Source organism: Gekko japonicus, unplaced genomic scaffold, assembly GCF_001447785.1.
Source record: "Gekko japonicus isolate JY-2015 unplaced genomic scaffold, Gekko_japonicus_V1.1 scaffold596, whole genome shotgun sequence".
Taxonomy (NCBI): Eukaryota; Metazoa; Chordata; class Lepidosauria; order Squamata; family Gekkonidae; genus Gekko; species Gekko japonicus.
The window spans coordinates 577,817-594,316 of record NW_015174859.1 but is presented as its reverse complement, the minus strand read 5'-3'; the positions used below and the strand labels follow the sequence as shown (position 1 = coordinate 594,316).

General features: G+C 52.3%; 1 protein-coding gene across 1 annotated transcript in view; it reads left to right on the top strand.

The window, feature by feature from the left end:
- LOC107121681 (NACHT domain- and WD repeat-containing protein 1-like) overlaps positions 1 to 16,500 on the top strand; it is a 48,087-nt gene that overhangs the window by 13,796 nt on the left and 17,791 nt on the right. Inside the window, exons 11-23 of the mRNA XM_015424648.1 lie at positions 235 to 399; positions 3,867 to 4,064; positions 4,470 to 4,592; positions 5,557 to 5,756; positions 6,865 to 7,137; positions 7,309 to 7,399; positions 8,720 to 8,874; positions 9,053 to 9,329; positions 10,443 to 10,999; positions 12,775 to 12,883; positions 13,062 to 13,211; positions 15,268 to 15,536; positions 15,713 to 15,772. Of these exons, the coding sequence (XP_015280134.1) occupies positions 235 to 399; positions 3,867 to 4,064; positions 4,470 to 4,592; positions 5,557 to 5,756; positions 6,865 to 7,137; positions 7,309 to 7,399; positions 8,720 to 8,874; positions 9,053 to 9,329; positions 10,443 to 10,999; positions 12,775 to 12,883; positions 13,062 to 13,211; positions 15,268 to 15,536; positions 15,713 to 15,772 (2,627 nt within the window). The remainder of the gene's footprint in view (positions 1 to 234; positions 400 to 3,866; positions 4,065 to 4,469; positions 4,593 to 5,556; positions 5,757 to 6,864; positions 7,138 to 7,308; positions 7,400 to 8,719; positions 8,875 to 9,052; positions 9,330 to 10,442; positions 11,000 to 12,774; positions 12,884 to 13,061; positions 13,212 to 15,267; positions 15,537 to 15,712; positions 15,773 to 16,500) is intronic.

Sequence of the window (16,500 nt, the reverse complement as noted above, 5' to 3'; positions counted from 1 at the left end):
GCTGGTGTGTGGACCCACGAGGGGATGCCCGCCCTTGGAATGCTACTGCTGGCTGTGCCACCCCAAACAGTCACGTGGATGGCTGGGCCTGGGAAGCCACTCTTCTGCTTGTCACCTACTACTGCCAGCCTTAATTCCCCTTCCTCCCAAGCTGGATGCTGCTGCCTGCTGGGGCAGGCCTTCTACGGGCAGCTTCCACGATCTCTTCCTCCCTCTCCGGATTCTCTCTGGCAGGGAACGTGAACTGGGTCGCCTGCAAGGCTGTCGTTTCTGGGGTGGAGAGCCTGGCCGAGGACATCGAGGCATACCTTGCGCATACCAGCTGCCCAGAGCTGCAGCTCCTACAAAACTTCTTCCTGCTCCTGCAGCCTGTCTTGAGCAACACGGAGGGCCCGGCAGGTAATGGGTTCTGCGTTCAAGTCAGGGATGTTGGGTGTGTGTGTGTGTGTGTAAGCAGAGCCTGAATGCATCATTCCAGTATGCCAGGGAAGGGCAAACAACACGAGACACACAGAGCCCTGGCAATGTTTTTTAAAAATGAAACAAGACAAATGCGGACAGACACGACCTAATCAGAGAACAAGTATAAAGAAAGCAGTCGTGAGAGTCTGACCCACAAATCAAGCCGTCAACAAGACTTGCAAAGAAAATGCTTACTTTACAGTCTGAAACACTACAACACAATAAATCAGTTCCTACAAACCATAAGAAAATCCTAGCCCAAAGGTACTCTCATGAGTGAGATGCCTAGGATCCATTAGAAGCTTAGCAGCATATTTGACCCTGAACATTTACTGAGATCAGTGTCCTATCTGAATGTATTATCTTTCATGACTTCTTGTAAAGCACTTTATGAGCAAGAGAACTTCTGTACTACTCTAACATTTCCTGAGGAAGATCCAATTTTGAAACGTTGTTATATAAATAGATTTGTCTGTTCTAGCAGTATATTTCACTAGGATATCCTGTTGTTTATCCTCTGAGGCTCTTTGACTCAATATCAAGAAAGATTATACGGGATAAATTAAAAGCTTCAACATTGAATAGACGCCTTTTGTTTCTGATTCAAGCATTATGTAAGAACACTACATGTACCATGCAAGGACATCTAACAGCCCCTATTAGAGCTGAGAAAGGGGTGAAACAAGGATGCATTCTGGCACGCTATTTAATTTTTATGTAAATGATCTTGCTGGATGTTTAAATCAATTGGAGCACACCCCCCCCCAAGTTAGCAAACAAACATATAGCACTCCTCTTATATGCGGATGATACAGTGCTTCTCTCGAGGACCCCAGTTGATCTTCAGAGAGCATTACATACACTCCACAAGTATTGTCAGCAAAATCAGTTAGAAATTAATTATGATCAAACAAAAATAATATCTTTTGCGAAACCACCAAGGACTTATACATGGTACATTAATAAGAATAAGATAGAGCAGGTACATGTTGAGGAAGAAACTAGGTTATTATGGGATATTAGAACAGTATCTATTGTCTATGCATGTGAATCAAGCAAGGTCAGTGGTAAAACAAAGGATTCTAGATGTCGAAAGGCAACACGATCTGAATAGAGTGAAGTGGCAGCAGCTATTAAGCTTTTTACCATGAAACCCTTAATGCAAATGTTATACGCAGCTCCATTTAGTATTAGTTCAAATATGATATTGATGGAGAGGGTCCAGTCCAAATTCCTAAGGGCAGGTTTTCGAACTCCACCCACCCAATGTATCAAATGCAGCGATTAGAATAGAGGCAGGAATGGTGATGGTAGAAGCTAGGATGTGGATAGTAGTTTTCAGATATTGGTTGAAAATAGCCTACGCCGAGTATGGGATTGCTCATTTGATTTTAAAAGATGAATTTACATCACCATGGCTCATTATACTGAGAAAGAAATTAGGTTATTATGGACTATCAGAACAGTATCTGTTGTCTATGCATCAGGATCAAGTGAGGTCTGTGGTAAAAAAACAAAGGATTCTAGATGTTGAAAGACAACACGATCTGAATAGATTGAAAAGTGATATAGGCCCCGGTCACACGGAGCATTAGGCACGCTAGAGAGACGGAAGATAGGTGGATTTTCCGGGTGCGATCTCACCGCCACATCTGGGAAGCGTAGAGCTCCTGTGGCTCACCCGAGGCTTCACTCCAAAGATGCGCTGTAAAAAACTAGTACCTCCGAGGTACTAGTTTCCAGAAACCGCGGGGCAAGGGCGGGCATCAGATCACGTTTCCGGTGTTAGCTCGTGACATCCGGCGTCCACCCATGTCCCGTCAAGAAAACTTTTGTTTTTGTCAAGTCTCCACAGGTGCGCACAAGCACCCAACGGCGCATGCAAACACTTGGGTTAAAAAAAAAACACAACCCCCGCGGCGCCGCTTCTTTGCTGCGCCGCAGGAGTGAGGTATGATCGACACCTCCCCCCAACCACGGGACGTCGGGCGGGACGTTTGATCCGGCTGCCGCGCAGTAGTTCGCTCTGGGGCAAACAGCCCCCCCCCCCCGCGATATCTGGCCTGTTGATTAGAACACCCTTATTGATGCCTTATGTTAACAGTTTAGAGAATCCAAATTATAGGAGGACTTTCACTCTACTGATATGATGTGCTGCCTACTGCAGTACTGGAAGGCAAATGTAAGAAGACCCCTTTAGAAGAATGCCTATGCCCATGTGGGGAGGGGAGTGTGGAGACATTAAGCCATGTAATTTTTTACTGTAAAATCTATAAACAGATTCGGGAGGCATTGGTAGTACCAGTAATTTCTAGTTTCCCAGGGAAAGATCAAAAAAGTCTCCTCAAGAAAATGCTCGCTGATAGAAACAAAGATGTGACCTTCAAAATTGCTAAGTATGGTTAGCTGGCAATTAAGCTGAGGAAAATATGGATAAATTGATATTTTAGAGATGGTTTTATAAGTAATGTAAGTTATATCACTTAATATTTTAGGTTATTAGTGGTTTGTTTATGTATTTTACAAATATTATATTCCTGTACAGGGGACAGAAATGTTTTAAGTTTGGGGTTTTACTTCTTTTACTGTGTACTGGTCAATGACTGTAATAAATTTACTTACTTACGTTGTTATATAATCCGGAGACGACGACGATGATGTACCCAGGGGTCATTTCCTGCAGGAGCGCACAGGAGCGGAGCTCTGGCAGTAAAGAGCCCAAAGGGCGGGCACATGCAACAAGCCCCACCCCCTGCTCCCAGCAGCCCTCAGTCAGAGCAAGAAGCAGCCAGGTAAGTTGCAGAGCTCCCCCCTGCCCCCCCGGCCCAAAACAGTCCAGTGGCACCTTTAAGACCAAGTTTTATTCAGGTACAAGCTCTCCCTCCTCTGCGAGGACAGATCTGCACGTTCCCCCCCCCCCTAATAGCTAGCAATCCAAAACAGTCCAGTGGAGCCTGAGCAGTGGGTGTTCCCTTCTGTTCTGACATACTTCCAGTGATGTCAGGGGGTGTGGCATATGCACATAAGTCATGCTAATGAGCTATGCTAATGAGCTCCTGCACCTCTTTTTCTACGAAATGACCCCTGGATGTACATTTGCACTAAGATTTTCTTACGGTTTGTAGGAATTGATTTATTGTGTTGTAGTGCTTCAGACTGTAAAGTAAGCATTTTCTTTGCAAGTCTTGTTGACTGCTTGATTTGTGGGTCAGACTCTCAGGACTGTTTTCTTTACACTTGCTCTTTAAAAAATGAAAAACAGAAAGAGGGGCAGTCATCCGTGACAGAGCGCTCAAACTTTTCCTGCTCCTCGCAACCTGCAAGTTGCTTTTCTTCTGCTTGCTCCTGAGTGGGTAGGATTTGTTGTCTCCCGTCCCATTTCATGAGGGCCTTTCCTTCTCCAGAACTGAGCATTATCTGCACAGAAGTGTTGGCAAGGCTCGATTTCCTGGTGCCTTCCTACCCCAGCCTCATCGGGAACCTGTGCCAGCAGTGCGAGAACTGGCTTGGTGCCCGACCCCACCCAGTCTTCATCCCTCTCTGTGGATTTCTCTACCCACCAGAAGGACCTCTGCGGAAAACGCTTACTGGATCCCCCAAAGGTAAGACTTTTTCCACTTGATGGCCAGACCGCCGTTCCCTATCTATCCAGCAGTAGCAATCGAGGGCTACTTATGATCCCCATTTCACAGAGATCAGAACCAATGTTCCCTCTAAGCTGTGGAGTCTTGTGAGCAAAAATTCGACTTTGTGAGCGACTGGCATTAAAGTTGTGAGCGAGCAATTTGGCTACTGCATAAATTAGTTTGCTCTGGAGCCGCCCCCCCCGAGCCAAGACAAAAAAGTGTGAGCCGGAGGCTAAAAAACTGTGAGCTCGCTCACACCGACTCAGCTTAGAGGGAACTCTGATCAGAACCCAGAGCCCTTCTGGATTCCAGCCCAACCATCTCTCCAGTGGGCCTGGCTTTGCTCCACCTGCCACAGCTGCCCCCCTTCTCTTCCTTCAGGCACCACCGTGCTGGAATTGAGCCCGGATCACAGGGTACTGTTGGCCGGCTCTCGGGACGGCTCCATGATCGTGTGGGACACGGGAGATCTCTCGGTGCTGCATGTCCTCACGGGTCACTCTGGTAGGGACCTGGGATGCCACAGAGGGACAGATCAGCCACACACCTGCCCTGCTACCCTGCCTGTTCCTCAGGACAGCTGATGACATCCCCGTCCTAGCTGGGCACGTGCATGCAAGTCTCCAAGGGCAGTAGCCCAGGGGACGAGGGCCCTGGCTTTCCCTCTCCATCCCAGGAAGAAGTTCAGCGTGAGGAGGGGGCAATGGCCAGGAGGGGGCCTGGGGGAGGAGTTCATTGCACAGAGGCTCAGTATGCCTGGTGCAGCCCCCAGGGGAGGTTCCCTACCAATAGAGAAGCCTCTCGGTTTTTCTTTCTGAGACTATCTTACCATGTGTCATAGGAGGCTGCTCATCTGCTCGTCCAAACCTCTTCCAAGCATTGCAGATCCAGAGATTCACCCTTATAGCAAGGTGGTTTTACAACATCACGCCCCCTTGGCAGTTTTGTTTTTCTTTTAAACCCCCGGAGGGGTATTTTTATTTTTTCCAATATGACTACAAACTACAAAGAAAAATATAGGAAGGTGGAACTAAAACTATAGATAAAGGAAAGATACCCACACTAACTAAAAACCCAAGAATGGGAGACCCCCTTTATGTTAAACTTCATATTAGTACTAAAAGAGTTAGTAAAACAATATACTTGTAGAGTTCTTGTTTTCCACCTTGGCAGTTTTTGAAGCATCACGGAGCAAATCTAGTTCTCCGCCAAATGCTGCAGGCATCTTTCGTGTTGCATCTTTCTTTTGGCAACTGGCTGTACCTAGCAGTTATAGACCGACACACGGGAGTTATACAGTCTGTTTTAGCCATGCCATTACAGGAGTTATACAGTCTGTTTGTTTTAGCCATGCCATTACTGCTCCCGCTGGGTTTGGGGTCGGCCAGTCCGGCTCTGGTTTTGCCTCCCGCAAAAACGCCAGAGGGGTTTTGTACATCTCCTTTCCCCCACCCCTCCTGTTCTGTAGCTGAGGTGAGGTGCGTGAGGATATTTGGGAAAGGGACGCGCGCTGCCTCCGCTGCCCTGGATCACACCTTGCGCCTCTGGAGCCTGGCTTCTGGCAGAGAGGAGCTCTCCATCCACAACAGCCACGCTGGAGGCCAGGACTGGAGCCAGCTTCACGTCGACGAAAAGAACGGCATCGTGCACTGGGTGTCCCGCTCAGAGGTAGGGAGCCAGGACCCCTGCCCAGAACAGAGGTGGGCAAAAAGGGTGATGTCTGAGCCCAGGCTGAACATGGATTCCAGGGAGCCGGGGCGCCACGGTCGCCATGGTGAGGAGAAGAAGAACAGGTCTGGGCTCCCCCCAGTGTGGTGGTAGAAAGTGCCGCCAAGTCACAGCCAACCTCTGGGAACCTCTCATGGGGTCCTCAAGGCAAGAGATGCTTCAGAGATGGTTTGCCGGCACTCCTGGACTTCCTTAGAGGCCTTCCATCCAAGTACCGGCCAGGGCCAAGCCTGCTTAGCTCGTGAGATCTGATGAGATTGGCCCAGCCCGGGGCCCTCCAGGTCAGGGCATACCCTCCCCTGAGGGGCCTAGCATGTCTCCTCTGACTGACCGGCACCTTCTCTCCATGAACATTGGGCTTGAAAAAGCACATCAGCGAACACTTCCTGGATTTTTAACGCACACCAGAGAGTGGCCTCAGATACAAGATACAAACTCACAGCCAGGGCTATTTTTGGGCAGGAACGCACAGGAACGGAGTTCCGGCTGGCTCCCGAGTTGGCCACGCCCAGCAGGAACTCATTAGCATAATAGGCCACACCCAACAGCAGAAACTCATCAGGATTGGCTACATTAGGGGTGTGTGGCCTAACATGCAAAGGAGTTCCTGCTACAAAAAGAGCCCTGTTTGACAACAAAGTAAACAGAATAAGAAGCAAAAGGTGGGTGTGGTTGGATGACCACACTTCTGGTAACGTGTGGGGTGTGGCCTAATATGCTAATGAGCTGTGCTGTCAGAGGTGTGGCCTAATATGCTAATAGGTTTCTGCTGTTGGGTGTGGCCTATTATGCTAATGAGTTCCTGCTGGGCTTTTTCTACAAAAAAAGCCCTGCTCACAGCTATTCATAGAAGCAGGAACACGCAGGTCGAGGTAGACGGTTTGAATGGGAAGCCCCCGTTCAAAAGTGGCCGCTCTCCGAGTTCCGCACACGGCCACGTTTGCCAGTCCAGAGATGCCCACCTTCAAAAGACACAGGTGCCCTTCCAAGCATCTTGTCTGTGTGGGAGGCGCGGGAGCTCTGAGCAGACCCACCGTCTCATCCCCAGGTCAGCGCTTGGCACCTGGAGACGGCAGTGCCTGCTTTCCGGATCTCCACAGAGGCTCTGGACGGGTGGCTCCTCACAGCCGTCTTTGTGCCAAGGCTGGTGCTCGCGACGGTGTCCGAGAAGGGAGCCCTCTGCCTGTGGCACGGTGGCACAGGACAGCTGCACTCCAAGCACACGCTTGCGGGGCTGGGGGAAGAGGCTCCCACCTCCAGCGTGCTGCTCCCCAAGCTGGGCAGGATGATGGCTGGCTTCAGCAGAGGGTCCCTCTTGACGGTGCGTACCTCCTGCCCTGGTCACCCCAGAGGACTTGGCATGGCCTCCTTCTGGGAGCTCCAGCGGGCAGAGCCTTTCCAGTCACCTCGGCCTTTTCTCTGCCTGCCAAGAATTAGCCTGAGTTGGGGGAGAGGCCAGCTGACACGCACACCCCCTTTCTGCCCTCTCCAGGTCTCCTCGGATGGAAACACCCTGCTGGAGAAGCTCCCTGAGGGGATCCGCTTCCTGGTGCTTTCGGAAGATGAACGTCTTCTTGCCGCAGGTTTGACTCCAGATCAGTGTTCCCTCTAAGCTGAGTTAGTGTGAGCTAGCTCACAGTTTTTTAGCCTCCGGCTCACACATTTTTGTCTCTGCTCAGGAAGGATGGCTCCAGAACACACTAATTTATGCAGTAGCCAAATCACCTGCTCACAAAGTAGAGTTTTTGCTCACAGGACTCTACAGCTTAGAGGGAACATTGCTCCAGATCCAATGCAAGAACCCACAAGCTGCACGTATCCCTCAAACCAAACCCAAACGCCACCCGCACTGGATCCTTCAGTGTGGTCCAGCGTCTGTGCTCCTAGAGCCAGGTTGGGAGCAATGTTCCCTCTAAGCTGTGAAGCCTTGCGAGCAGAAATTCTACTTTGTGAGCTACTGGCATTAAAGCTGTGAGCGAGCGGTTTGGCTGCCGCATAAATTAGTTTGCTTCGGAGCCGTCCTTCCAGAGCTAAGAGAAAAGTGTGTGAGCTGGAGGCTAAAACACTGTGAGCTAGCTCACACTAACTCGGCTTAGAGGGAACACCGGTTGGGGACTCACGAGCTTGATGGGCTAGTGGTAGCGCCTCCCTCCCGCTCCAGCAGGCCATCACAGCTGGGGGCGAGCAGGACCCAGCCACCAAGGGCAGATGCCTAGGCTAGCGTGGCCACTTTCGCCAAGGGGCAGGTGGTGGGGAGGCGGAAGAGGCCGCTGAGGGTATGTTCTTTCTTTCCCCTTCCAACACTGGCAGGTCCCTTCCTCCGAGGGCTCAGCTGTCATTCAGAGGTGTGAGGAAGGCGTCTGGCCCTGGCTTGCCGTCAGAGGCAGCAGCAGCTATAGCTGCAAGGTGAAGCTTCCCAGGACGGCTGCTGAGGTGCCAGGCGCCAAGCCAGCGGTGGGAGAGGGTTGGCAAGTGAGCAGGGGGATGAGTAAGGACCAACCGCTGCTGCTGGCTCGCCTGCCACCCCATCGCCCTGTGCCATGATCAGTGTTCCCTCTAAGCTGAGTCAGTGTGAGATGGCTCACAGTTCTTTAGCCTCCGGCTCACACTTTTTTTGTCTGAGCTCAGGAAGGATGACTCCAGAGCAAACTAATTTATGCAGTAGCCAAGTCGCTCGCTCACAACTTCAATGCCCGGAGCTCACAAAGTAGAATTTTTGCTCACAAGACTCCACAGCTTAGAGGGAGCACTGGCCATGATCTTGGCCCAAACCTGTACTCTGCACGCGTTCAGAGGCACCGTCATGGTCTCTGATGCTGCACTTGTCTCAGGGCGGAGCCTTGGCCTCCAAGGTAAGGGTGAGCCCTCCTTCCAGCTCAGGGATAACTGCTGCATTCTCCCAGGCTTTGGGCGGTGCGTGAGGGTTTTCTCGGTCGACTCGAAAGGATCCCGCAGCCTCCTGGCCTCCGACCTGATGCACAACGGGGAGGTTCATGCGGCCGCCATCTCGACGGACAACGCCACTGTCTTCACAAGCTCTTGTGGAGAGTATATCTGGGTAAGTGGCAAAGGTGGGGGTGGTGGGACCGGTGGGGTCCTCACGGACACCAACTGGGAAAGCTGGCATGGAGGGCTTCTCCAAAGCTGGACTGGAGAGGCAAGCCGGCATCCAGACCTGCTTGTTTCCAACGGCTTGCCCTGTTTTGCTAGCTGAAATCCCTGCTGCTTGCCCTTAGGTGTGGAGCTTATCCCAGCAGGGTTTGCTGACTGATGTTCTGGGAGATACCGGGGCTCCCATCATGCACTTGGCCCTCTGGGAGAGCACCCTGGTGTCAGCCTCTCCTCATACCCATTACCTCAGAGTCTGGGACCTTGGCTATGACCGCAGGCACAAGCCACTGCCTCCTTTCATGGCTTGCCCGAGGCGCACAGCCCTGTCCCACGAGGCGAAATACGTCTACTTTCCCCAAGACCATGACAGTTGCAAAGTCGTCATCTGGGACTCGGAGGAAGGTGAGTTATAGAGGCCGCGGACAAAAAAATGCAGTACGGAGGGGAAAGGGCCACCCGGCTCTTCGGTAAAATGAGCCTGGAATCCCTTTCTCCCTGCCCGTGGGGTGTCAGGGCACACCCAGCATCCAAACCGAAGACAGAATCCCCTGATCCTGTAAGTGTTGACTTTGCCACCCACCACACATCTGTCCCTGTGGAGTCTTCCCGGGCAGGGGTGGTGCCGTCACCTCGGCTCTGGCCTCTGGGCTCCTGGTGGGTCAGGCTCCCTTCCTCCAGGGACCACACCAGGAGCCCTTTGCCTACAGCAGGGTCCCCAACACGGTGCCCGTGGGCGCCAAGGCACCCTGCCAACACCTTTCCTGGCTGGCACCCACCAAGTATTTGTAGAAAGCAGGCAGGGCTGTATGGGGGTCTCGCCTCGCAGGACTTCTGACTGGCCACTAGAAACCAGATCGGCCGTGCAGATTAAAATAGCGTTTAATGTAGGTGTCGTGGTTAAGAGCGGCGGGCTGTAATCTGGAGAACCGGGTTTGATTCCCCACGCCTCCTCCACGTGCAGCCAGCTGGGTGACCTTGGGTCAGTCACAGTTCTCAGTCAGAGCTCACTCAGCCTCACCTACCTCACAGGGTGTCTGTTGTGGGGAGGGGGAGGGGACTGTGAGCTACTCTGAGACTCCCGAGCGAAGGGCGGGGTAGAAATCCAACTCTTCTTCTCCTCTCCTCCTCCTCTTAGAAATGACGTTTAAAAAGCCCGTTGGGTGGTTTTATTTCCTCTCACCCCTGTTTCCTAGGGTGTTTGTAAAGTCACCCCTCTTCTCCCTCTCCCTTGCCCGTGGGCTTCCTTGGTGTGTGTGTGTAGCTCCACCTCCTGAGCCAACCACTTTGTGGCCGGCTCCACGTCCTGCAGCCACCTCTTTGTAGTTGTGCCTCCCAGCCTTGCTCAGATTCCCAAAGGTGCCCACAGGCTCAAGAAGGCTGGAGACCCCTGCCCGGCAATATTCCAATCCCAATCCCCAACAACCCAGCGAGGAGAGAGGAGTCTGGAGCGCCCGCCAGGAGATGCAAAGGCAGGAGTTCCCTGAACAGACAATCACAACATCTCCTCTCCCACAGGCCGGGCTGACGAGGTGCTGGACGCCTCAGCCCCTGTGCGGTGCTTGGAAGTGGCGGAGCAGAGGAGTCTCCTCTTTGCGGGGCTGGCTTCGGGAGCTGTGCTGGTGTTCCCCTTGGATGCCAGGCAAGACGCTGGGTGCATCCCACCTGCGGAGAACCAAAAGCCCATCAACCACCTGGCCCTGACCCAGCATGAGGAGCAGCTGGCCATTGCCTGTGACGACCTGGTGCAGGTCCTTGATATGGAGCAAGGGGGATCCGGCCCGCTGATCCACCGCCCCACCTACACCTTTTACACGCAGATCCCAGGCGCCGCAATCTCCAGTGTGGCCCTCCTGGCTGGATACCGGGTGCTGTACGGCATGACGAGTGGCGAGCTCTTCCTTTACGACTGCTCACAGGCCCAGGTGTTCCCCTTGGAAGCACACGGCAACCAAGTCACCTGCTTGAAAACCAGCTATGGAGAGAAATGGGCTGTGAGTGGCTCAGTGGATTCGCTCCAGTGCCTCTGGGATGTGGAGCTCTGTCTCTGGAAGCACAAGATGTTATTTCAGAAGGTGATACTTCTGCTATGATGGGACGTTACTGTGGCACATACAAGCCCTAGGCAGGGCACAGACAACCGCAAACTGAGCAAGGCACAAGCAGGCGGGGCAGCCGTCTTGCATGGACTTCTTGGCAGGGTACCAAAGTAGCATCAGTCCCCCTGAAAGCAAAGTGCGTGAAGCCCCGATAGCTCTCACAGCAGCCCCGTTGCCAGAAATTTTGGGTTGGAGGGGCATGGGGAAATTTTGGGGGGAGCAGGGGAAGGGGAGGAGGGAGGGATGGAGGGGGCAGCCACACGCCTTCCCTGAAGTCCAGGGAAGATCAGGCATGGGCAGCCCCCACTAGAAAAACAGCATTTAAAGGGTTCCTTTAAATGCTGCTTTTCTAGTGGGGGCTGCCTGCATCTGATCTGCAAGTGGTGAAATCGCCGCTTGGAGTTCAGGGAAGGCATGCGGCTGGCAAAAAACACACACACACCACTTCCTGCAAGATTTAAGGGCCTGCTGATCAGCTGGTAAAGGTAAAGGTTATCCTTGCTCAAAAGCCAGTAGAGTCCAACTCTAGGGATGCGGTGTTCATCTCCGTTTCCAAGCCAAAGAGCCAGCGCTGTCCAGAGACATTTCCGTGGTCATGTGGCCGGCATGACTAGACGCCAAGGTGCATGGAACACTGTTACCTTCCCACCAAAGCGGTACCTATTTATCTACTTGCAATTTCTTGCTTTCGAACTGCTAGGCTGGCAGGAGCTGGGACCAGAGACGGGAGCTCACTCTGTCTTGCGGCACTCAGGTCTCGAACTGCTGAACTACTGACCTTCTGGTCTGCAGCTAAGCGTCTTAACCACTTGAGCCACCGCAGCCCCTTGATCAGCTGGAGGGCCCTTTAAATCTTGGAGGAGGGGAGAGGGGCGGTTGCAAGATTTAAAGAGCCCTCCAGCTGATCATTGGGCCATGTGCTCTTGTTGATCAGCTGGAGGGCCCTTTTAATGTCACAGGAGGGAGGGGGAGGAGGGCTGAGGCGGGACAGGGGCAGTAGCTGTTGTGGGGCGTGCCTCACATTTGAGGGGGCGGAGCCCCGAAATGCCCCACCGTAGCTACAGGCTTGTCTCTCAGGCTGCTTCTTGCCAGCCAGCTGCAGAAATGGAGCAATCTGTGGTTAGATCCCAACCCCTGCTCCCATCCCCCCAACACAAACACATCAGTTGCATCTCTGTAGCTGCCACATAAGCAGATCATCCATTTGACCAGTTTGCGTAAACTTAGCCACTAGCCAGCAAGGCTCATTCAAGCAAGCGAGCCGTATCCACCAGTGTCCATTGAAATAGTGCCTTGATCTGTACCAAAGCCCTGCGATGGATTCCTCTTTGCTTGCCCTCTTTTGCTTGTGTGCTCAAAAGCTATGTGGGGTTCTGTAAGCAACAGGCATGGGCCTGGGGCCCAGAAGACGCATGGCTGGGGGGCGGGGGTGGGAGAAGCCACATCTGGGAAAGGGTAGGGGATCATGGAGGAGGAGTCTATGGCAGAAACGGAGGCTTGATCGAGAAACAGTTTGCTTAAAATGTTGGGTTGATTGTCAGAGAGGGGAGTTGCATAGAGAGCAGCATATGGGAAGGCAGAACATCCCATTTAAGAGCTGCTGCAGCCGAAGGGAATTCTGTGGAAACAATCTATCCATCTGCGTGCTGGTGCCCACTTGCAGAAATGCACTCCCTTCCAGTTACCGCTTGCCTGGTTGTGAGCTTTTATGTTAACCGAGTGCCTTTCTAATGCCTGTTTCTCATTCTTAGCAAGACTCCTTCTCACATGGTGTTCTGTGTGCCTGCTTCTCCAAGGATGACCGGTATGTGTTCACTGGATCATTGGATCAGTCCATTACTGCATGGGATGTCTCCCAGGGTAAGCAATTCTAGAAGTTACTTTCTAGTTTAGGAACACCAGTAGGGGAAACATAGTTACACCCTGGGGGAAAGACCAGACTATGTAAAGAGGGAAAGGAATACAACATGGAGAATCTTGTGCAGCATCACTTGCATTACCTGTTGTGACATGGGCCACACCTTTGCATCTCCCACAGGGGTCCTGCTGGCAGTTCAATTTGTGCATACAAGTATTACCAGGATTGTGCCGACAGCAGATGGCTTTGTGGCAACAACAAGACTTGGCTATCTCATCAGAGAGAGATTCCACTGTCCTCAGGCCACCAGCCCTCTCTATGACCCACTTCGTAATGTCAAAGCAACATGCAAAGTGACATCTCGGAAGACAGAGCGGCAGGATCCAGGCTGTCACCCAGGACATCAGAAAAATGCCTCAGGCAGACCGACCCATAACAAGCTCTCACAAATTTGTAGGATTGTATAAAGCATAGGAAGGAACCACCTATTTGATTGAATCCCCTTTCCTCTTGGTATTTCAATATTATCATGGAATTATTTTGGAATATCTCATCAAATGGGGAGGGGGTGGATGTGGGATCAGTCAACGCAGGCTCCTAGTGGAGAACCTGACCTCTGCCCCAGCCTACAAAGACAGTGGTGAAATGGTAGGAGAGCTGTACCAAGATCCCCATATTTAAGTCTCAACTCTGCCATGAACATTGCTGGCTGACCTCAAGCCACTCCCTCGCATTCAGTGTAAACTGCCTTACACTATTCTTCTGAAGATAAAACAAGAGGAGAACCATGCCTACCTTTCTCAGCTGAAAACTGGTAACAAGGTAGATAACTAGATATAGGGTTGCCAGCCTCCAGGTGGGGCCTGGGGATCTCCCGCTTTTACAACTGATCTCCAGCTGACAGAGATCAGCTCCCCTGGAGAAAATGGCTGCTTTGGAGGGTGGGCTCTATGGCATTGCACCATGCTGAGGCCCCTCCCCTTCCCAAACCCCGCCCTCTCCTGGCTCCACCCCCAAAGTCTCCAGGTATTTTCTGACCCAGACCTGGCAACCCTAACTAGATACAAATTGTATTGCTATGGCTGGATGCCTCTTTGTTGGTGACAGAGGGGCTGTGGCTCAGTCATCAAGATGGCCAAAGCTAATTTTTCCTACCTTTTCTAATTTGACCTATAACTTATGAACCAAATGACTGATTTCAAATTTTAAAGCACTGTTGTTTAATGCACTAATGCACCCTTTGTTGTCTATCCATTGTGATATAAGACATAAATGAGAGACAAAGTCAATTTTTACCACGTTTTTGTAAGGTTTACCACATATGGTGCTTTACTTTATCCAGCTAGATTCAGGTGGGTAGCCATGTTGATCTGAAGCAACAGAACAAATTTCGGATCCAGGGGCACCTTTAAGACCTACAAAGTTTAATTCTGGGTATAAGCTTTTATGTGCATGCACACTTCTTCAGGTATCTCAGACTTGGTGTAGTGGTTAAGTACGTGGACTCTAATCTGGGAGAACTGGGTTTGATTCCCCACTCCTCCACCTGCAGCTGCTGGATGACCTTGGGCAAGCCATAGTTCTGTCAGAGCTGTTCTCTCAGCCCCACCTACCTCACAGGGTGTCTGTTGTGGGGAGGGGAAGGGAAAGGAGTTTGTAAGCTGCTCTGAGACTCCCAAGTGAAGGTCGGGGTATAAATCCAATATCTTCTTTGTTCTTCTCCAAATAGTCACCTAAATTATAATAGTCAGTTGCAGCTTATTCTTTTGCCCTTCCAATGAGCCATAGCATGAATTCATTTTGATATGCCACAGAACAAAGTTTGAGTCCAGTAGCACCTTTAAGATGAACAAAGTTTTATTCAAGGTATAAACTTTTGTGTGCTGAAACAAGACGTCCTCAACTATTACATACTATGATAACGGAGTCACATTGTATGTGAGTTTTATCCGCTGCAACTGGGTATTAAGTAAATTTGTGTTACTGAAAAGAAATGTCATTAGTAGTCTTAATCATTTATAGGGGACTTTATTAGTTTTCCAACAGGGCTTTAAAATTTGAAATTGGTCATCTTGATGATCATCAAAATACCTCAAGCTACCAGTCAGAATGGGTTGTCGCATTAAAACATACACCTTTGGCTATTTTAGCATCATCGTTCAGGCCGTTGTTCTACTGTGTTTTAAATTGTTTTAACTTCTGTATGCTATGAATATGTCTTGTGCTGTACATTGCCCTGAGCCCTGTTCTCACAGGGGAGGACGGTTTAAAATTTAATTAATTAAATAAATAAAACCAAAACAGTCTTTTGCCTGCGGACCATCTGTGGCAGGCAGCCGATCCCTACTGGGGTCTCCCCTTCCACCCCACGCTGCCTCCCTCCTAGGTCCACCTCGTGGCCCGCAGTCATCTGCCTTGGTGACCGTCCCTATCGGCACGCAAGCGAACGAAACCGACAGTCGGGAAACCTCCAGAGCCTTAAACCAGAGCGGCCTCCGCCCTCCCCGCTCCCAAACACCGGAAGCCCGAGGGCTTCCCCTCGGAGGCCCGTGCGAGTCGCTCCGCCCCTTCCGGTCCTCGTCTTTCCCCGTCCGGCTGCCTCCCTGCCCCATCCCTCGCGAAAGTTCCGTGCGCCGCCAGCAGGCGACGTGCGCGGTGACGCAAGGCGCCAGTGGGCTCGGTGCGCGCGGCCGCGGCGGACGGGGAGGAGGGGTCCCAACATGGCGGCCGGGGGAGGGGGAGGACGGGGGGGTGGCGGCACCGCCAGGCTGGGGGGCCGCGCGGGAGCAGCAGCAGGAGGCGGAGGAGGAGGTGGCGGTGGTGGCGGAGGAGGAGGAGGAGGAGGAGGGGCGGCGGCAGCAGCACCACCCCCCGAGAAGCTCCCCGTTCACGTAAGTCGCGAGGGGGCACCCCTTGCAGACGCCAGCGTGCCCTTCAGCCGCCTCTCGGAAGGTGTGGTCAGTTTCCTTCTCCTTTCCCTGGGTGTGGTCTTTGCATCGACCCCGCCAGTGTCAAGAGAGGCCAGCCCACCCTCTCCCGAATCCCCGGCAGACTTCCCCCTCACCACTGACGCCTCTTCCCCCTCCCCTTTCGAAATGTGTCTGACTTCCCCCCCACCCACCCAGGCTCCCTTTATTGGGGGGTGCATGTGGGAGGGGGAGAGTTCTGCAGTGCAGCGTCTGACTCCGTGATCGCTTGGGAAGCCTGCAGCACAGCGTGCCCGTTTCTGCCCTGCCCTGCCCTGCCGTCGGGGAGCCAAGGGTGGCATACGTGGCTCTTTGCTCCCAGTTGGTGGTTGCGACGGCTCTGTGAGGGAGGCTGGCTGGAGTCGAGGTTGGAACCAGGTCTCCCTTGCCCCAGCAGGCCTGTCTTTGGACTGACACCCCACCCACCCCCCGCCGCCGCCGCTGAAGGACCGCTGCGGTGCCCGAAAAGGGGGAATGGGAGCGAGTGCACAACTTCGCCCTGCTCCTGCCAAGGCAGGCCCCCGTGGGATGTCGCTTGTGGAATTGGCGTGTTTTTGCCTCCTTTCTTTGGCATGTGGATAGCTTCCTGTATCTGACCAACTGGACTCTAATCCTTGACATTTTTTGTCTCACTAATGGTGCAAGCCCATGCG